Source organism: Paramormyrops kingsleyae, chromosome 3, assembly GCF_048594095.1.
Source record: "Paramormyrops kingsleyae isolate MSU_618 chromosome 3, PKINGS_0.4, whole genome shotgun sequence".
In the NCBI taxonomy this organism is placed as follows: Eukaryota; Metazoa; Chordata; class Actinopteri; order Osteoglossiformes; family Mormyridae; genus Paramormyrops; species Paramormyrops kingsleyae.
The window spans coordinates 9,582,169-9,604,131 of NC_132799.1; the positions used below are offsets into that span (position 1 = coordinate 9,582,169).

A 21,963-nucleotide genomic window follows, 5' to 3' on the forward strand; every position below is an offset into this window, starting at 1 on the left:
AACGTTTTGAGTGGTATGTGGCTGTGCGGGTTAGGACAGTGTGTCTGTAATCAGAAGGTCATGGGTTCAAATCCCTTGAGCGAGCATCCTAATCCTTGCTCCAGGAACTGGCTGTTCCTCCTTTCTCTATTCTATGCCACCTTGGCTAAAACTCCCTACTAAATAAATTAAGGCAGTATATAAGAGCGGGGGCTGATTGCTTGTCCAGATCCATCCTTTTCTCATGTTTGTTTTCCCATTCTTTTTAACAGCTTCATCACAAGGCCATCAATTGCACTTGAGTATATGTTAGATGAATTGTCTCATTTAAATGCAGTTGCAGTGTTTTCTATGACATGAGGAATACAGCTTTCTAAAGACCACGGTACCTCATACACTAATCAGTTTAGCGTTAGTTCAGTCTTGACAGTCCTCTATCACCTAAGAATCCATTGACTGCTATAGAATAATTACTGAAAGTGAGTGCATTCTTCCTTATACATTTGAATGTCTTTTCAAGTGTTTTGAAGGATTACAGTTGGATGACCTCCAGGAAAGGTTTCAGTATAATTGGCTTCCTTAAACACTTATTATATACATATATATCCTTTGACTAAATGCCACTATGGCTTTGTAATGTTTTAAACAAAATTACATATTTTGTAAAATAATCATAGCAAGCAAGCTCCATATTTCAGCTCAATGAACTGCGAAATGTCATTTTTACTGAAGAAAAGCGAATTATGTGCCCCTCATAATGTAGATGTAATATTAGGATAAAATGGCTTTAAATTTTAGTAATTATTTTTTATTAATTATGTTAACTTTGCGAGAAGGTTTCAATAACGCAACCTATATTTGTTGTGTGATTTATGTATTTTTAAATCTGTATACTTCACTGTGGTATTTAAGGAAGCAGTTAGATGTCAGGAACAGTAGATCTTTCCCTGAGACGTGACCATGATGTGTTGGTGATGTGGAGCTCCAGCTGGTCATTCTTAGCAAACTTGTAGTATTAGAGAATTTTGGTTGCATCCACTCTTCTTCCTGCATTTCTGCCACAGTACCAGAGGAACTGGATTTCTTCTTAGTGCCTGTTTCCCATAAACTCATTGACATCAAATGCCGCTCTCTCACCGTAGTTTGAGGTGTTTAATAATACTTTTCTTCTGTTCCCTTAGTCAAATACCATTTCGCTCCCATCACTGTGGCTGTTCTATGTGGGAGGTGTGGGAGGCATTCTTCAGGCGTGGGACCTGTCACATTTTACTACTGCAGGCTCCGTAAAGCACAGCATCCTTTAGCGTGTGAGGTGAAAATTGTGCAGAGCTGGTTTGTTGCCAGGGTGGGAATTGTCCTAGGGTATTGTGTGACCCCCCCCCCCCCACCCCTTCATCTTGTGTGTTGGCCATTTCATTAGCACTTTTTAAAAGTAATTAGCCACTGGTATGTAACCAAGCCCTGCTGTTTAACGTTTTTGCTTTAAGAGTGAGTGACAAGTGCCTGAGGGAACAGTTTGTTTCTTTCAAGGAAACTGGGACTTGCAACATCGATAATTTATTTAAGGGTGGGCCCTATTCTGTCATTGTTTAAAAAGCCTGTTATCGTTACCTCTGAAATATTAGGGCATTCATAAGTAACTGCAAACCAAGTTAAATTTAAGTTGTGATTGTGTGGTGAAATAGCAAGATGGTATTTGTGGTGTGGCTGTTTTATTGTTGTGGTGAAAGTTTATTTGTGTGTGTGCGCGCGCGTGTGTTTTTTTAAAAAGAAAGAATACGGTATTATACTCTAATATAGATCTAGGCAGAAGAGTAATAGGTAATTCCGGGATTGAAGAATTGTTCAATTAACTTTTCGTTTTTCTCGTAAAACAGATCTTTATCTGGAGAAACGGTCATGAAATATGCTGGAAGAATAAACAGGCGAGGGATATTTCTTCAGGAAAGGGGATCTGGAGTGCGGCGAGAAAGAGAGAGCGAGCGAGCGAGTGGGGAGGGGGGCGGCGTTCTTAAAATGCTATGGTCAGATCTCAAATTAAAAAAGGGAAAAAAAAGGAGAGAAGGAAAAATGTGCGCGCAGTAGCGGAGCGAAAGGAAGAGCGGCGCGCAGCAGGCAGGGGCGCCGCGGCGCGCAGCGCATTCACACCGCCGCTCGTTGGGGGAGTTTTTCACTCGCGCTCCCTTTTTTCCGCGCCTCCGCTTTGCTCTTCCTTGTTCGCTTCGCACAAAAGGCTGAAGGAGGACTGCCATGATCACTGCTGTTTCTGGAGCCAAGTGAGAAGAAAGACACTAAAAGAGTTCTCTTTTTTTCCCCCCTCTTTTTCCTCCAGCTCAAGTGGGATAGAGTGGAGCCGGGGGCTGATTGCAGCTAGGGGGCTGGCTGTTTTTTCTTAGGATATTAAAAAAAGAGGGAACAAAGCCCCCCCCTGACCATTTTCCGTCCTCTTGCGGGGGTCCGTGCCCTTTTTCCGCCTCTGCCTGACGTAGGCATTCTGTCTAAAGATGGTTCTGCCGGGGGCGATGCGTAGACTGTGCTGGAGACACCTCTGCTAACCAACCGGAGCGAGACTGAGGGTGATAGGGGAGTAACACGAGGGAGGGCGCGTGGGAGGGGGGGGGGGGGGGGTGGCACGAACGGGAGGGCGGGGGGTGGGGGATACCCCCAGGATACACTCTGAGAATTTTCGTTTCTCTTGTTTTTTTTTTTTTTTTTTTGTCCTTTTTTGGCTGCCATGTGCAATTCTTAAACAGAAGAATGTGGAGACAACATTTTGCAGGCAAGAAGCACGTTTCCTGTTTTCTCTCCTGTTTGTCTAATAAAGTGTGGCATGAGTGCGTTGGGGGGGGGGGGGGGGGTCTTCATGTCTCATTTTATTATAAATTTTTTTTTCAGCTAAGCGGATTTGGGGGGACTATGTAGGAGGGAGACTTATTAAGTTGCTAAGCAGTCGAAACACTTTTATTTGTTTGTTTGTTTATTGGTTTGAATGGACCACATCATCAAAATCGTTTCTGTTAGCATGTTCTTTTTTTTGTAGTCCAAGTTCTGTAGCGTAGGCAACTGAGATTAATGGGAATTAAGCCCAGTTGTCTACTGCTGTTGTTGACGCTTGCTTTTATCCCCACCCCCCCCACCCCGGCCCCCAATTGTGCACTGGAGAGCAGGCCACGCTGGGGCAAACACAAAGGCCGCCATTTACGCGGGGCGCTCTCTAATTTTCTTGGCAGGGGAGCTGTTGGTGTGTCAGGCAGCTGGGTGGTGACAGGGGTGGGGCAGACACAGGGAAGACAGACTGCCTTTGTGCGTTTTGAGGGGTGGAGGGGTTGGCGATGATGGGGTGGAGTGTGTGTGTGGGGGGGGGGGGGGGGGGGTTGCAGCAGGGTAAAGGCTACTAGCCAAAGGAGTTTATAATATTCCATCGCATCTTTTTCTCCTCACCTGTCTGGGAGATGCTGTGCCTGGCTGCAGAGTGTGGGAAGCGCGCACATGTGTTTGTGCACGAAAAGTTCGAAATCGGTGCCAGTGAGGACAGTTTAGCAGTTACCGTTTAAAGCTTTGGCACATTTCTGGGAAAGCTGAGAAGAAATTCTCAAAGGCTGATATCCTGTTAACTCTCACATTAAAATATTATGCCTTTTTGCTGCTGTGACTGTGAGGTAATTGCTTTGGCTGTTCGCCATGGTGAGGTATACACATGCGTGCGTGTGTGTTGATTTATAGCCTAAGACTTGTTCCTCTTTACTTAATATTTATTTTTGTGTGTTTTGTGGTTTGTGATTGAACTTGTTTTCTTTTTGGACTGGCAAAATGCCCGAGGCAACTCTAGGCCTGGTCCTCGTCTGGGACAAGCTCTGAGAGTCACCCGCTACCCTCCCTGCTGCAGCTTGGCTGTTGCCAGGCAACCAGAACCAGCTGTTGATGGCATGGCCGGACTGTCTCTCTTCCGATGGCTAGTGGATAGAAAACAGATTGGGCAAAACCTCCCATTCAAGCTTTGTGGATTCTGACTTCACCGAGCTGTGGAAATTCTGGTTTCTCCTCATTTCCTTTTGCTTCAGATTTTTTTTTTTTTTTTAGCTGGGCTGAGTGAATATATCACAGACGGTGTAATTGCCTGCAGTTGAGGTGACAGCGTGCTCAAAAACCATGACTTGTTTTTCTGTAGTTGTTTGTTGTGGGACTCCCCTCGTGCCACACAAGGTTGTAGAGCGTGGAGTTAACATTAATAATAGATCGAGAAATCAGGTAGAGTTTAATGACAGCAACGATGTCAGATTTTGGTTCCTACTGTATTTCGTACTCCCAGAAAGCTTAATCAAATGGCATTTCAGGGCCCTTTTTTCAGCTGCATTTGTGTCAGTTGTGCTGTTATATTATATACTATACACAAACCCAGGAAGGGTGCCAAGCACTAATCGTTTATGTCCTTGTTTCCATCATTGATTCATACCAAGAAAAATTCCGATGATTGTGTTTCCATTGCCATCATCTATTGGATAAAGCAGGGCGAAGATATCACCTCTGCTCTATACCAGCAACTATCTAAGCCAGAAAAGCACTTTCAGTTCCATGATTGGTTAAATATCATATCATTATACAGTTAAGAAAAGTCATAAACAAATGCAATTATCCGTTTTTTTTTTTTTTTTTCTCCAGTGGGACCTGGAGTGATGATGAAATATCCAGTGTTTTTTTTAGGTGAGGTAACCCCAGGAAACAGGCTTGTTAGATTTAGAGGTATTACCTAAATTAAAAGCAGCCTAACTAGGGTTTGCATTTTCTTGCATTAAGATTGCATGTTGATGTTTTATCAGCATTGGCGTGCATTCCTGTGGAATTACTTAGCAGGACAACAATAAATCATTTTAACTAGGTCTATCCTGTGAGTGCTTTCGCCTCTGACTATTTCATGAATGTACAGCCAACAGCTCAGCTCCTGTTTTTAATGGATGAAGATGGTTTTGCCCTGGATGGATAATGGAAAAGGTGGAATTAGTTATGTCCTGTCTTGGAATTTGCATTTCCTTGTCTAACTAATTAATGAAGTGTGTGCCTGTTCGAGGGTGATTCTCTGTAAACGCTTGGCTAGTTAAACCTGACTCAGATCGCTTGATTCGGGATCATTCTTCATTTCAATGAAAGGTACACTACCATTCAAAAGTTTTTGCACACGCTGCGATTTTCTACATTTGCATGTTACTCACTTAACATTTACTAAAAATACACTCTTATTCTTTGCTAACAAATACGTTTACAGTATGTTCACCATTTGAGTACCTTTATTAGCAAGTAAATGTCATATCTTTGATTCATTGAGTTAGTCTCCTCTAGCAGTTATAACAGCAGAGAAAATTCAAGGTATTCTTTCTACAATGGACATTAAATACTGCTCTGTTTCATGGGATGAACCAGTTCACTAGTGCATTTAAAGGATTTGACTATGACATCACCACGTTAGCAGTCAATAGGATGTCAGACATGCACTGGTATATACTACTTCCATGTTATAAAGGAAGCTTATTTTATTTGACTTGTATTTTCATTTATAGCTGTTCACTCAACTTCCCAGTGCATAACAGGAATAAAAAAATATGCAGCTCATGAAATAAATGGAAAAATGGGCAAAAACTTTTGTAGTTTATGAGAGATGAATGGATTTATGCTTGATCATTGTTCCTCCCTATCCAAGGCTGCTCACCTGGGTGAACTTTAGGTCCTGATGACATTGCTAGAGTATACATTGGTTCTTCGATATCTGTTCCCTCAGGGATGGGGTCTGGGCTGGCGGGGGTGGGGGTGGGGGTGGTTTAACAGCAACAGCTGTCCCGGATCCTCTCCGGCTCTCCGTCTGTTGAGGACCACAGTCAGCAGGAAGGCATCGTTGCAGCAGCACGTCAAATTAGGGCCACTTAAGCTGCAGCTGTTGCGTCTTTGCTTTGCTTGCAAACTCATCGCCCGTGATCTCAGACGAGGAACTTGTTCGGTGATGCCGGTTCATTAATTATTTTGTAGTGCTGATTCATTTGTGGATTTTTTTTTTTTTGTTTTGTTATAATTAAAAGCTTCCTCCCACCCCACAACCTTAGCCAGAATAAACATTTGGAATATGGATGCTTGCATGGATGGATGGAATTAAAAGCTCACATCCTCAATATAATTATGGCTCGTCCCAGTGCGATTAATTTGAAGATTGAAAGTAGTGGGGACAGATCCAACCAGAGAGTCATAGGGTGGTTGGGTACAAGGTTGAAATGGTTTATAGGGGACTACTGTGATCTCAGATCCGTCAGTTTCTAAGGTGATGGAAAACAAAATTATGACCAAAGGCCTTATTTATTTTTGAAGGGTTGTTTTTTTTTCCCAGGTAATTTGTTTCTTCAGTGAATGAGCAGGATCTGGTACCTGCTGGAAGTGACAGGAACACAAACAGTGCCCACCTTTCCACCAGCCGCGACAGGGTATCAGGTGGCCAGAGAGATCTGCCGTGTTGACATTAATCACCAGCTGTTTTTTTCTACGGGGGTGCGTAATGGTTATTTGTCAGACCCGAGCCGAGCAGAATTATAACATGATCGGAGCCAACAGGCAGTCGACGAGGCTGTTAGTGTCCCTGTACGATGGAAAAAAGCCAAGCCCAGCTGAACAGAGGCTGCAAAAAGCGTAACAATGACTTCACAGTCCACTGCAGCTAATCGCTGTGTCTACATTTCAGTCTCTGTGCTATTCTCCTTATCATGGGCCTGCTGATCTTCTGTCGGACATCTTTCCCTGATCCACAACCAGGTCGTGTCCACTTTTTACAGCTTCCGTGTGGCTTAAAGACAGATGCTGTAAAGGTTATAATAAATTATAGGGAATAGAATGATAGCCTGCAATTTAGAGAAACGTTTTTATTGTTCAATGTCCAACCCGCTTCGAGTACATCCAGACCCTTAATGGAACTAGGAGTTGTCCAGCAGTCATACTCAATTCCATTAGCACTGGGATTTGCAGAGTATAAACTGGTCGGCAGCCTTTACGGCCCCTACCCCCATCCACGCGAACAGGCCCCTGCGCCCAGCAGTTGCCAGTGTTTAACATTAGCATCCAGATGGACCATTAGTCACAACTGGGATGCAGTGTCACTGGTGTCCCCTCATCTGGCACTCCGTCGTTGAAGTGTTACCATTCTTGTACCGGCCATATGTTTGCTAGAATATTCTTGTATACATTTAAGTCATGAAACAGATGAGCAAAGGGATCTGCATGCAGTTAGAGATACAGTGACCAAAAGTATTTTGAGGCTCATTTGCAGCATCCCTGAACACTGTATTTAACCCACATGGCTTCCGTACCCAGATGTACATGGAAAATGCCATGTTATGTGCCACATAGTCACTGTATTTGAGAAAGGACTTTTCCTGGAATATGAAATGTCTTTAAATGTCAGGAAAATCCTTGGCTATTGTGAAAAGGGACAGCAGGTATTTTAATGGTTAAGCACAACGGGCTGCTTCAAGCCCCAGGAGGGACCTTGCGGTAGTTCCCTTGAGCAAAATACTTAATCTGAATTTCTCCAGTGAAATATGCTAAGTGCTTCAGATAATAGCATTGGTGAAGCAGCTAATGATATGGAGATCTCCCACAAAAGTGATTGTCATACTAAAAGACAGGCGGTAGGTGTTTCGACACAAACACTTTGCGAGTTTCTTTTTTAATTCTTCCACCAGCCTTTCTTTACCTCCCCATCTTCCTTGACTACCTTAGGTGAATACCAGCAGTCTTGAGATTCCCCTGCCGTTATTTTATTCATCATTTTATTCTTCAATGCTCCTCTGCTTATAAAAACCAGCCATGTCTTTCTGAGAAGTAAATTCCTTTTTGCTAGATGTTATACATATTTTGCTTTATTATCTGCATATTTTCCTACAATTTACTTAACTCTCACCCCTTTCCCATACACTGCGTCCTCCTCTATGCCAGTTCCTAGCACATCATTTTTGTGCCATTCCAGTGTCCTCTTCTTTTTGCCCCTAATCCCTATAACTTGTTCCTATTGGCCACCCCTTGTTCCCGCCCCCTTCAGTTCTTGCCCAGTGAGCAGCTGGTATTATAGTGGCTAAGCATGAAAACCTGCAGTTTTAGCAGGGGGCCCCTTCTGTAGTAACCTTCAGCGAAGCTGAAGCCATATAAAATGGCCGATAAATGCATCAGCTAAGCAATTAAAATGTAAAAGCAATTAGCCCAGAGCACATTCTACTTGCTATGCAGTGAGGATGCTGATTTGTAGCAGAAAACTGAGGATGTTTTGCTGAATCCTGGTCTAGTTCATCTCATCTATAGCATCACCTTCAGTATTAAATGTGAGATAAGAGATTTGCATGGTGGCGGTGACCTGACTGCAACCAGAATATGGACGACGACTCATTAAAATGGTATGAACTGGGTATATAATGATAGGGTCTCTACTGGAAAAAAGCACAGAGGAGCACTTTCGTAGGTCTGGTTTCCAATGTACTTTGTCTAATGCACTGTTGGAGCCTTGTTTGCTTCTGTTTGCTGGAGCCTGACCTGGATTTGCACAGTCCTCAAAGCCGCTGACTGGCTTTGGTCTTTGTTACTCTCCTTTTATGTCTTTGTTGAACAAGGTCTCGTGTTTAGGCCACTCCTGCCGACCTGGTGTTTAGTTGCACCACAACCAGAACTTTGTGGTGGTTCCGTCAACACTTCTGGAAGACGACAAGTGGGGGGGGGGGGGGACGTTTAGACCTTTGGCTCTCAGCACACAAGCAAGGTTGTCTGTTTTAAGGTCCTGCGAGGTATTCAGTAGTGCGGACAAAAGCATGTGGTAAATTGCAGTGTAAGCCTCTACATATCAAGAAAGGACTCTTGGAATAGCAGAGTAAAAGTAATTTGTCCCTCCATTTTAGTAATGCCACAGAGTGTTTTAGATGGAAAGGCTTGGGGCTGGCGGATGGCACTGTTGCCTGGTAACCGTGCGGAGCATGCAGCATGCTGTCACAGGTTGTGGGAGCGGGGGGGCGTCTAGGTGGGCAGGTCACCGGGGTCATTTCTTGAAGATGCAGGGCCACCATGGTATGTGCGGTCAGTGTCTTTTCTGGGTTTGACAGCCTAAGGGCTGATTTGGGCTCTGATTGGCGAAATTGGACGGGCTTGAGCAGCATTGCTAAGACTCCCAGCACCACCTCGCCAGCCTCTCAGAGGGGGGGGGGGGGGTTTGCACACAGTGGTCGGTCTTGGGTTGGTTGGTTTAACCTTGATAATAGCCCATCAATGTCTGTCAGAGCCCTTCCTCTGTTTTTTTGCAGTCTGAGAGGGAATATGAAACACATCCATCTCATTTGTTGCATTCTGCCCTCCTGTCATGACAGCAGAAACAGTGTAATTATGCCTGGAATATATTTAAGAAATAAGAAATGTTCCTTTTGGTCTTGAAACGCACAGGCTAGCCAAATTTACATCGTTCCTTAGCATGGCGTTTTCATGCATGGTTTTCGGGTGGCCGAATGACCATTTACCCTCTAACCCTAACCCCTGCTCTCTCTAACCCGCAGGTATCCGACCCCAAATCATGAACGGGCCGATGCACCCGCGCCCCCTAGTGGCACTGCTGGATGGGCGCGACTGTACGGTGGAGATGCCCATCCTCAAAGACCTGGCGACGGTGGCTTTTTGCGACGCACAGTCCACCCAGGAGATCCACGAGAAGGTAAAACCCAGTTCCTCAAAAACCGTGTGACCTGGCTGGGCTTAAACCAAAGGTGCAATTCATAAAAAAAAAAAAAAACGCAATTCAAAGCGTAGCACACCAGCCGTTTTATGTTCTTTCTACCTTCTTCGCTCTTCTCACTCTTCCCTTTCTAATGTAAAACTAATATTAAAGAATTTTGACTTTTATTATCTTTGCAGTTAAAATAAAGTGGGCTCATCATGATTTGATGTCAGTGGGTGTCACAGTACAGTTTGTCTTCATCACTTGCATTGTTGTAATAGAGAAGCGTATGACGTGAGTGGAATGTAATTACAGCGTTCTAGTCTGTATCTCTTTTTTATTGCTTTTTATTCAGCAGGCGAGCAGAGCTGAATATATGACAGGAACTCTGAACGCAGGAGACGGTATCGTCAGTGAAACCATACTGCCTTCTTCGGCTTATGAAACTGGAATATATGCAGAATTGCATTTGCATAAAACAATTCTGGTTCAGACCTGCCAACACAAGATGGCGACTTTTTTTTTTTTTTTTTACTGTGTCATAATATAACAGCGGTTTAAATAGCTCTTTATAAGAGTGGTTTTGATGGGTTCGTTGTCCAACAGCTGTCAGTATGGGGGGGGGGGGGGGGGGCAGCCAGATACAGCCATCAGGTTGTTCTTAGTGGGAGGGCATCATGCTTAATCCTATCGCTTCCTGTGGAGCAGATGGGACCGCACAGTGTTTAAACCCACATGCCCTATGCTCTCATTCGGCCCTTTCATTCCTTGGGAGCAATATAAGACAATTTGGTGCGATTAGGAGTCGGTCAGGTTGAGCTCATATTTGGAGGTGTTCCTGGTATTTATTTATTTGTTTGTTCCTTTGTGTATTTATGTCTTTGTTTGTTCAGTGTAGCTAAGGCACAGGATGTGACTCTGCGCTCAGCATGTGAGAGGCCCAGCATGAAAATCGGGGGCCGGGGGTCTCGTTCTTTTGCCGGTGCATGGGGATGATTAGGTCACCTCCCTAGGTGCGGGCGCTGGGATGCTGGTGGTCAGCCGTGAAGGAAGAGATGGTGACACGCAGCAGGAACACTGCGGCCAAGATCTGGCCTTGCTCTGAAATATCAACAAAATCAGACCTGCCAGATTTTTTTTCTCTCAGTTGCATAAAAGGCGAAACTTTGAAATGATCCCGTAATTTTTTTTGTTACCCTTTCTATGATGTTTTAAACCTTTTTTGAAGAAAAAAAAAAAAAAACATGCCTTGACAGTTTTATTACTCAGAGAACGGAAAACAAGATTTGCATAATGCAAAAAATGCAATATAATTAATGTCCATGGGAACTATGAGTTTTTTTTCTCCCTCTCATTGTTCTGTTTTTATGATAACAAGTTGCTTGTTATTCAAATCTGTTCTATTTGGGCGCAAAAGAAAAAAAAAAAACATTCTCTTGACGCGAGCCACGGAAAGCAATCCCACCCAGAAAAAAACAGCCTGAATAAATGCAGGAATTAAAGAGTTAGAGAGTGAAATACTGGGTGGAGTGTGTAGGGTAAACAGTTGCAATGAATTCCTGAGGGGTGGAGCACACTCAGTGGGGTGGGGGTTGAGGGGGGGGGGGGGTAAGGAGCTCCAGCAATGGTACAGCAGCATAAAGACGCTGGCTTCAGCTTCGTGGACTGTTTCCACGGAGTCAAATGAGCACACCAGAGAGATGACATCACAGCCATAAAATCCAGCACTTAGCGAGGAACGCTTTGGGGGAAGGAGGAAGGACTATCCAATGTGTCTGTGTTTGTGTATTATGTTTATATTACGGTGTGGGGACCAAATGTCCCCCACAATGTAATAAAAACCTTATTTCATCATTTAACCATTTTTTAGGTCCCTGCAAAGATCTGTGAATGCAGTCAAAGAACTAAAAATGCCAAAAGTCTCATATTTTGTTTGGTTACTCATGGTAAAGGTTGGGTAGGGGTTAAGGTCATGATGTTGGGATTAGAGTTTACCCCTGTGTGTGTTTCTGTGGTGATGAAGGGGGGGGGGGGTAGGGCATAATCAGGTTTTTGTAATAAGGTGGTGGTGGTTGCCACAGGTTTAGCGTCGCATGAAATGCACGTCAGGAAGCATGTCCCTAAACTGCCGTTTGGCTTAACAAATGGAAAACGGCCATGTTTTCTGTGGACCTACACATGGTATTTTGAAATGATTTGTCTCACAAAATGTTTTATTGTTTTAGTCATTATTCACATGGGGGTGCTTTGCTAGTAAACCCAGCCTTTGGCAAAGAACAGAAGAAATTAAATTAATGTGTAGGCAGAGCTTTAACCTTGAGTTAATGTCTAGCAGGGAGTCTTGGGCCAAAGCTCTTGTAAAAGCTTTATGTAAATTCACAGCTAATCTGGCAGGCAGGGTTAATATAGTTAGCTGAAGGTGAGTGTGAAGCTATTACTTACTCTGAGATCCAGCTCAGGTTTGCTTAGCATCCGCACGTCTGCGTTTCCCTCAGTCAGCTGCGCAGTTTTAGTCGTTTTATGCTTCACCGTTTGTAAACGCAGTTTGTCAGCAGCCTGACATTGCATCTAACACTATGACATGCTGTGCAGTTTTTGAAGGTTTTAAATCTGGATGAGTTTATCTGCCTGGGTCATTATTTAACTATGACGTACCCAGTTTGCACCTTGTATTTTTAAGGTGCAAATTGTCATATTTTAATTTAATTTCATTTCATTTGGGTCCTGTCATTCATTCGTTCATTCATTCATTCATTCATTCACTTGACAATGTAATTCATTAAGATTTCTGCTGGGACGAAAACAAGCAGATGCATTGGGTCAGCAGGCCCTAGATTAAAAGAACCTGGCATACAGTCACATGCTGACGTGGTGGTGAGGTAAGGTGATAATGCAGGTGCCCTGTTCTTTGCCTTAGGTACTGAATGAGGCTGTGGGTGCCATGATGTACCACACCATCACCCTCACCAGGGAGGACCTGGAGAAGTTTAAGGCCCTACGGATCATAATACGCATCGGCAGCGGCTATGACAACATTGACATCAAGGCTGCCGGGGAGCTGGGTAGGGAAACATCTGGAAACTTTCGCGCCAGTTTCTCAAAGATACTGAGCCATAGGCTTAAGCAGTATCTAATTTTTCATACCGTCCAGACATTATACTGCAGTATACGGTATTTTGACGCTATTTTCAAAAGCGGTGCTACTCCGGTATTTTGAAATTTCACGGCCAATTTTATCGTGGGGTCCACTCCACTCGGAAATCTTGTCGGCAACATTTTATTCCCAAAATACCTTAGTATACCATAATATCAGCCAAACTTTCTAGGCTGCTAACGCAAACTTCCTTGAAGGCTGTCGAGATGGGCGTCCATGATTGCTCTCATGTGGCGCTCTGAATCAATATCTGCAGATCTCATAACGGGAGCTTGGAGAATTACTTTTGCATGTCACTGGAGCTGTTTTGTCTCTTTCCCGAAGAAGAGAACCTTACAGCTGCTACAGAGTGAGCCATTCGCAAAGCTGTGAACCTCCTCGTATGCAGTTGACGTGGCTCCTGGCTAAATGACATCTGACAAAACGCTTTACGAGGCCTCGGAGTCCGTCGAGATCCCCCTTTCTGCCAGCTGACGGCATTAGCGACTATCACTGCCACGCTGTTGGTTGAAAAGGCTTAGCAAAGGATCGAAGCTGCAGATAATGAGAATGAAGTGCCATTGGGAGTGAGGTGCAGAGAAGCGGTGGTATTTCCTCAGGGAGGAAGTGGAATGCGAGTATGAAAGAACATGTTAAAATTATTGTGACAGACGGCCATTTAATATGAGTAACTGTGACAGATCATAACTGATGCAAAGGCGAACCTCCCAGCTTTAGAGCAGATACGACATACCCCCCCCCCCCCGCCCCCCCACTACTGTATTTATAGCCCAAATAAGAGTTTTGTGTGATTTTTGAACAGTTCATTGGTAGATATCTGTGATTTTACATGCATTCATTATCTATATGGGAGGGAATACATGTTCTTTGTGTTGAGAGATTATTAAATTGTATGTATGTGTGGGGAGGATTTGGAGGTGGGTAGAGCTGAATATTAGCAATCATAGATTATGCACGAATTTCCTGTGCCCATGTGCGCCCCCTAGGGATCGCCGTGTGCAACATCCCTTCGGCGGCGGTGGAGGAGACGGCCGACTCCACCATGTGCCACATCCTGAACCTGTACCGACGGAACACGTGGCTGTACCAGGCCCTGCGGGAGGGCACGCGCGTGCAGAGCGTGGAGCAGATCCGCGAGGTGGCCTCCGGCGCGGCTCGGATCCGCGGCGAGACCCTGGGCCTCATCGGATTTGGTGAGGGACCCTGCAACCCCCCACTCCCCCAATACAAATATTGTAACCGGGGAAGTGTCTGTAAAATCATAAAATAATATAAGGAGGGCCCCAAGGTGACTTTTTGTCAGGGGGCCCAGAATTTCTAGCTCTGCTCTTTAATATAAATGTATTTTCAGGGAAACATATTGAGTAACGCTTTAAGTAAAGTAGTCATTATAATGCATTATAATGCATTCATGAAATATACACTGCTATAGCTATTTATAAAAGGCAAAACACATTACATGTACTACAGATACCTTCATAATGCATTATAATGATCAGTATAGCCATTGTGATGCATTATGAAGGTATTTATAGTGCATTATAGATCAGAGCTTCATAAAGCATTTATAATGCGTAATAAACATGGCTATAATGTGTTATGCCTTTTTTAAAATAGTTACAGCCGTGTTCAAAATACTTTATGAATCCATGTAATTCATTATGAAGGTATCTAATGTATTATAGTTGACTGCTTTAAGTAAAGTGTTACCACGTATTGGTATAGTTTGTAGAATAATTAATTGAGCTAATTAAAGCAGGGTGAGAAGAATTAAGTCGATATCCCTGGTTTACAGTCCTAGGTCTTTGTAAGTCCCATCTTTGTCCCGCCGTCAGAGAATCGTCTTCCTCCCCTTTTTTATGAGTCCATTCTAATGCTTATTTTCCTGCACTGAGTGTACACCTCCCTGCGTGTTGTGCTTTTGGTTTTCTTTCTTTTCACTCGTTCTTCCTTCTCTCTGTGGAGTATGAAATGTGAGCCTTATTTTATTCGGATGAAAAACTGCCTTATTAATCCGCAGCGCTCGCCGTTCCTCTTGTTTTCTCTCCCTGTCTATTCTCTCATCTCTCTCTCTGTCTCTGTTATTTTGCGAAACAACAATTTTTGATGCTTTAAATTAAGTCTTGTGAGGGGAGTTTTCGCACGGTCCCTGTGCAGTTAACCAAACCAAGCAGAACCAGTTTTATCCACTCTTTACGGCATCTTTTATTCATCCAATCTCCATTTCCTTTTCTTCTAATGTACAAATGTGAGGCAAGGGGTTGAGGAAAAAAAAATATAGAAAGAAAATGTCTGCATGTCTGCACCCTGCTCACATGGGACTTACTTGTGGTTTCCTCATATGTTGCCATTCAGGGGAGTTGGTTACTGTAAAGTTAGCGCTCTGTTCTATGCCCAGTGGGGGTAAGTATACTTATCGTGCATTCCATTTGCCTCGGATTCCGATTTTCGGAATCCGAGATTACGTCACATCCGGTAAGAACTCGGAAAAACCGAGTTGGATACGTTCCATTTGCCAAAGAAGTAGCAATACCATCGACCCATATGAAAAAGCAAGATTTTTTGCTTAGCCGGACAACTTGTCGGATTTAAGGTACCTCAGTTTAAATCGCCTTTATTTTCGTTCACTTACAATTAGCCCGAACTACCTTAAATCCGACAAATAATCCGACTAATCATGAAATCCAATTCTAGACCGGTTAATTGGTAGCCATTGTTAGCCATATCACTTGATAACACATTACGCGCGGTGCTTTACGTATAAAACTCCGTAGCAACACGTCCACAGATAAGTTGGACGGTATAGTGTGTGCGACCGATTTAATGAGCCAGAAATGAGAAGTAGTGCTTAAACAGGATAAAACTACAACTTTCCCTTCTGTTGATAAAGGGCGCAGCCATCTTCGATTCTGAACTCGGGATCCTCTGCGTTATCCGAGATCATTCTCGGATCTCCGAGAAACGGGAGCGCGCATGTCGTCACTTCCGGCTTTGAAACTCGGAATCCAACTCGGAATCCGAGTTCCCAGGGCAAATGGAACGCACCATTACCCCCCAACCCAACCCAACCCCACCCCACCCCCCTTCAGACCTTGACCAAGCCTTTCCCTCACCAAAGTGAGGCCGGACAGCGCCACCACATACGTGGGAGCCAATAAAATTCAACTTTCGTCCTTTTCTCTGACAGTCATAAGAGAAGAAAAAATGCAATCTTACACTAAAACTGGGTCAGCTATTTTCTCTGAACTGTCTATTTTCTCGCAGGAATGAGTGTCACGGATTGGTGTCCAAAATGTCCTGATCTCTCATTTTAAGGATTAATTTCTGACTGTTCTTCACCTGGTCTTCTGGCCTAGGTGTGGTGCGAGAACGACCTGAAATGACCTCCCCTCCATGGGTTTATCAAGAGAGCCCTTTGACGGGTTGTGGGGCTAATTGGCCGCCTTGGCTAAAGCAGTCACTCGAGCATCCATCACCCAACTGCAAGACTTCAAAACTGACTAATCCTGTTATGAACGCTGGCTTACTCTCCTGCTCCTCACCACAGAAATATGTCAATTAGCATTTTTCAGGCTTTTGCCTCACTATCTGCCCATGAGATGATGGCTAAGGTTAGCTTTGTACCCTAGTGGCCAAAATTGTGGAAACACTTCCAATCTTCAGAGATTGCAGAACTTTATTCAACTGTTGCTCCAGTTACTTTTTTAATCATGCAATGTATGATATTTGTAACATTCTTTGATTGCTTATAAACATTACCACCGATATTCGTGTAGCAATTTTTAAAGCATAATGCCAAAAATGCTAAAGCTTAAAATTTTGTTTTAGCAATATCTCTTTATATTAATGATTTTTGTTGTTGTTTACCATGGTAGTACAATCGTTGGCCCAAGAAGTACAGTATATGCTCCATGTACCTTACAGGCAGATCCAGAATGGCAGGGCATCTCGTTTTCGAGGTGTGGGTCCTTCTCTGAGTGGTGCTTGCCTGTATTTGTGCAGGGCGTTCGGGGCAGGCGGTGGCCGTGCGGGCCAAGGCTTTCGGCTTCAACGTGCTCTTCTACGACCCATACCTGCAGGACGGGCTGGAGCGCTCGCTGGGCGTGCAGCGCGTCTACACGCTGCAGGACCTGCTGTACCAGAGCGACTGCGTGTCCCTGCACTGCAACCTCAACGAGCACAACCACCACTTGATCAATGACTTCACAATCAAGCAGGTGGGCATGGAGAGGATGTTCCGTTAGCATTGTGGTTTGCTACGCTAAATGTAAAGTAGGTTCTGAACATGCGGATCTTGCATCACAAAATGAAATATAGAAACCTTTTTTGTCTTGCCTGTACCTTTTGGTACAAGGAAGCCTAGCTATGCTTAGAATTGTGTTTAAATGTACTCTTGGAGAAGTGTACGAAGGCCCAGGTCTCAGGAAGAGATTTTAGTAGGTATAATAAGACCACTAGCTAGAATATTGATTCAGTTGATATCGAATTCACTTTATGCTTAATGCTGTTTTTCTTCTATAATTATTAACCAATAGTTTTCGTTTAATTCTATGCAATTGTATAGTATAGTATCCCCTAACTGGGTAGATTGCCGCTGTTTATTATATAACAAGAAATATACCTAACATTCATTTCCTAAATACACCAAACCAAAGCCCCATCAGTCATCTTCATAGGTATGTTTGTTAATGATATAGGAATATAATGGTGACGGTCCTATTTCATAGAGTCTTTAGTGTCCTTTGCCAGCAGTTCACGGTCAGTTCCCCGCACAGATGCGACAGGGAGCCTTCTTGGTGAACACAGCCAGGGGCGGCCTGGTGGACGAGAAGGCCCTCACCCAAGCCCTGAAGGAGGGTCGGATACGGGGGGCCGCCCTGGACGTCCACGAGACAGAGCCGTTCACGTGAGGAAGGGGGCCAGAGGGGAAGGGGGGGGGCAGTGGATGGGGATCAAGGCGGATTGCTAACTGCCAGATGAGAGTTTAATCTGCTTTTGCTTTCATAGGAAAGGCTTAGTTACTTAATTGGATCAGTTGTTACACTGTGATTATGAAGTCAGCTGTGTCATTACTCATGCGACACAGTGTTGCTCAGTGTTGTCGTTCTGTGCTGCTACCAGGCTTCACATTGTCATAGAACAATAGTACGGCATGTGGACAAATGGGGTTAGAGATGTAAAGGCTTTACAATGCACAACAAAGAGACTGATGTAGTATTGTGTAGTAAATGAGACCAATAAGTGCAGTACAACTAAACTATTAAAGTTATGCAGGTAGAAGATAGATGAGATAGACAAAAGTCTAAGGCAGTAAAAATGTTTGCAGTTATTTATGTGGGTAATAAGTGTATATTTGCTCAGAAGGAAAGCACAATTTAATATTAGAACTTATGCAAAATAACAATAAAACAATAAAAACAAAGTTACTGATATTTTGTTGGATGGCTAGATGATACCAAACCTTCTCCTCAGGGGCCACCTCAGCTGTTCCATATATTTGTTAAATTTTTCCACCAGCTCGAATTAATTAATTTAGTTAAATAACTCGATGAGGTCCTGATTAGCCATTCGAGGTTTTCTAGTAGTCAAGTAAAATAATAATAATAATAATGGTATATCGGATTGTAAATGTAAATACTGGGGTGGCTTTAGAAGAGGTATTCAAATGGTTAAGCCATCACATTTTGACAAATGTCAAGGTTTTTACATCATAAAGATAATTTAAACTTCATTTTCTGCATAAGACTTTTGCACACTACTGTATATACACAGTACTGTATATATAACAAAAGCAATTTTCTGGCTGACATTGATTATGCTGACAATGTAATGAGGTGTGATGACCGATAGTAGCAAATTGTTGGCCTGTAGATGTATCCTGTTTTCTGCTAATCTCACATCGAAAGGATCCGCTTTAGAATTGGCCACATGAGGTTAGATTACATGTTGTGTTTGGCGGATCTGAAAGTGAGAGGGGGGTAGCGGACCCCAGATCTCCCGCCAGCACGTTTAGTATTGACTGCTCCCTCGAGCCGTGTGGCTGACAGGAAGTGCCCGTCCAGCTGAGGAGAGACTGTAGCCGGACAGAAGTCAGCGGTTTTTGGCAGGATGCTGGAAGGGACCGGAAAGAGAGAACCGTGGCCAGTCATGGGGATGGATAACATTTCAGTCTCCCTTTTAAAAAGCACATTTCACCTTGTGCACTTTAATATATGATTTTGAACACAAATTAACAGAATTATAAAGCGTGCATTTTAATGTCAGTAACAAAGATCATTTATAAAGGAACAGTAGTATGTTAACATTCTATGGTGGCTCTTTGCAAAGTGCTGTAACCCCAAAACCCAGGGATGTAGGTTTGACTCCTTCCTTTGAACTCGTGTGGAGTTTGCATGTTCTCCTCATGTCTGTGGAGGCTTCCTCTCAAAGTCAAAAAGACTTGTGGTTCAGGTGATTTTAAATAGCCCATAGTATGTACCCATAGCATCTGGGATAGGCTTTGGACTACCGCGACCATGAATAGGAAAGTGGGTATGGATGGATGGATAATAGTATATTGGATTGTAAATGTAAATACTGATCTGATGGACAAATAAGTAATGATGTCATTTTCTTCACCAAAGCTTTTCCCAGGGCCCCCTCAAGGATGCGCCCAACCTGATCTGCACACCCCACACTGCCTGGTACAGTGAGCAGGCGTCCCTGGAAATGCGGGAAGCGGCCGCCACTGAGATCCGCCGGGCCATCACAGGTGCGTCCCCCCCGAGCCCACTGCCCCCCCCAGCCACGCTGCCTGCACTGCATCAGGCCCATAAGCAGAAGGCTCGTGTCTTTTTCTGCTAATGTTATACTATAAGCAAGTCATCGGAAATAGCTTCAAAATATGTATAGGTTTAAAAATGAATAATATGTAAAAAATAAAATAGCAGTATGTTAATCACTTTAGTGATATAATTATGAAAAAAACATACCGTAATGATTTGCACATCTGTTTAATACAAATTGTGTAATCTCACATGAATATTAGAAGGCCTTTATTAATATCTACTGGTGTTCTAATGATTGTATTATATTTGTGCCACAGTAGCCCTGAATGTCCCTCAGCTACGTGAATAAAATTTAAATCTAAATGATTTTCTGTAACCCCTCCCACCTGGGCCCCCTAGCTGCGCCCTCTTCAATTTAAAGGTATCCTTTAATTGATGCCATCATTAGTTTTACATAAACACAAGGGAGGCCAAGCCTTTGGGTAGAACTGGAAGGTATAATGATGTTCATTTGAAATTATTCATTTGATTCATACATATCTGGATTCAGCTTAATTTAATCATCTTGGCAGTATGTTGCCGTATAATTCTCTTCCCATTTGGAAGACCATTTGATTTTATTAAGCATTTTCTTTTGCTTGTGCCTCTCTGTCACAAACCAAGGCCGCATTCCTGACAGCCTAAGAAACTGTGTCAACAAGGAGTTCTTTGTCACCACAGCACCCTGGTCAGTAATTGACCAGCAAGTTCATCCTGAGCTCAATGGCGCCGCCTATAGGTGAGATGCAGACACATGCTGCTTGATAAGTCTTGTTCTATTGTTCTCGTGTTTGCTGTTGGACACTATTCATATGTAGCTGTAGACAGACTCTGAAACACAGTAACATGGATAGCAAGGCATCTGAAGTGAGGGAGGGTTTTTGATAGCCACGATCTGATTACAAACATAACTTTGGCATGATTTCTGCACAAGTATCTGCTTTCTTTCCCTAACCATGGACTTGTTATGTCCTTTCTTGGCAGTGCTGTGGGTGGATTTTTCTCCATCTCGCACATCCTAAAAGTTCAGAAATATTAGGATGGATTCCATTCCTCCTTGTCAACATTAGGCGGTGTTTATGTCCCTAGTTTGTCCTCCTCCATGTCTCACATGGACTGACTGCTTTTCTCACACAGCCGAGTGAACCAAACCCTACAGGCCATAGCAACCGGTGGTCTCCAAGACAAATTAAATACCTAAATCAGAACCAGGTAAATACTCTGGCCATTAGTCTGTCTTGGCTGGTTAAGAATAGTTTTTTTCTTGTATGTTTTATTGCTGCATTGCTAATTCAATGACCCTCCCCCTTTCCCCTACCATACAGGAATGTACACCTCTCGATGAACCATTTGCTGTATTTTCTGACCCCACTAGATGGTGCTCTCGGTTTACTTTGGGGCATGCTTTGAGCCTTTTTTGAGCATAAAGCACCATCTAGTGGTGTTAGAAAATACAGCAAGTGGTTCACCAAGCTTCATTTGGCCATCACTACTTCTCACAACCAAAAATTACCAAGCAAGATGTATCTAACACAAAAACAACATATACAGATTCAATGTCAGCATAATAAGTTTAAAATACATCACTGATTTCAAAATCACTGTAGCAGATCATTAATTTGCACAATAATAGGTTTGATATGACTGAGTACCTGAACATGACTACCTGCAGCAAATCTCTATTGTTATCCCTGTGCACACGCTCACATGGATTTTCACATGTACATGAATGTCTCATGCTTTAAATTGTCATATGAATGCATCATGAATAGATCATGAATGGACGAATGGATCTGCTTGTTTAGTCTGATGAGGGTCATTGATTTTAAAAGGATTTCAGTTAAGATTCGGCCTAGCAAAAAATGCATTTAGACCAGTCATTTTGTTGCAGAATAGCCCCTGTTGTCATTTGCGTTTCATATTGTAGACACCTGCATTGCGGGTAAACTGATGCTGGATGCATGTTATGCAAGATGTGCACGTAACTCATTTCCAGTGCCACTTTTGGAAAGTGTCATTGAGCAGAATCTTTATTGTACACATTAATTATGAGCATCCTTGAGCAGCAGTGCAGTCATTAGCCAGAAAGGACTTTTACCATGCTTGGCATTCAGTAAACACACACAGGGACATATTGGAGGGAAAAAAAAAAATCACTGCCGGTTATTTGTTGAGTTGGAAATTTAGGAGTATTTTGGAGAGTGTGTGCCTTGCAATGCCCCGCCCCACCCCCCTCTACTGGGAGGTCGTTGGCCAATCACGGCGTGGTTCATCACCTTTAATGGGACCTTCTGTGTGTGACCATTTCG

At 43.4% G+C, this 21,963-nt stretch overlaps 1 protein-coding gene across 9 annotated transcripts in view; it reads left to right on the plus strand.

Moving 5' to 3' along the window:
- Nucleotides 1-21,963, plus strand: part of ctbp2a (C-terminal binding protein 2a) — an 81,197-nt gene that overhangs the window by 57,242 nt on the left and 1,992 nt on the right. For 6 of the 9 annotated variants that reach the window (XM_023840872.2, XM_072709574.1, XM_023840861.2 and 3 more), the window contains 7 exons: nt 9,537-9,691; nt 12,612-12,756; nt 13,835-14,041; nt 16,851-17,065; nt 17,624-17,754; nt 19,472-19,599; nt 20,279-20,393. In XM_023840872.2, coding sequence (XP_023696640.1) covers nt 9,537-9,691; nt 12,612-12,756; nt 13,835-14,041; nt 16,851-17,065; nt 17,624-17,754; nt 19,472-19,599; nt 20,279-20,393 — 1,096 coding nt within the window. Of the gene's footprint in view, nt 1-2,619; nt 2,759-9,536; nt 9,692-12,611; nt 12,757-13,834; nt 14,042-16,850; nt 17,066-17,623; nt 17,755-19,471; nt 19,600-20,278; nt 20,394-20,791; nt 21,961-21,963 lie in introns of those variants that run through there. The other 3 variants (XM_072709571.1, XM_072709570.1, XM_072709572.1) reach the window with 3 other exon arrangements.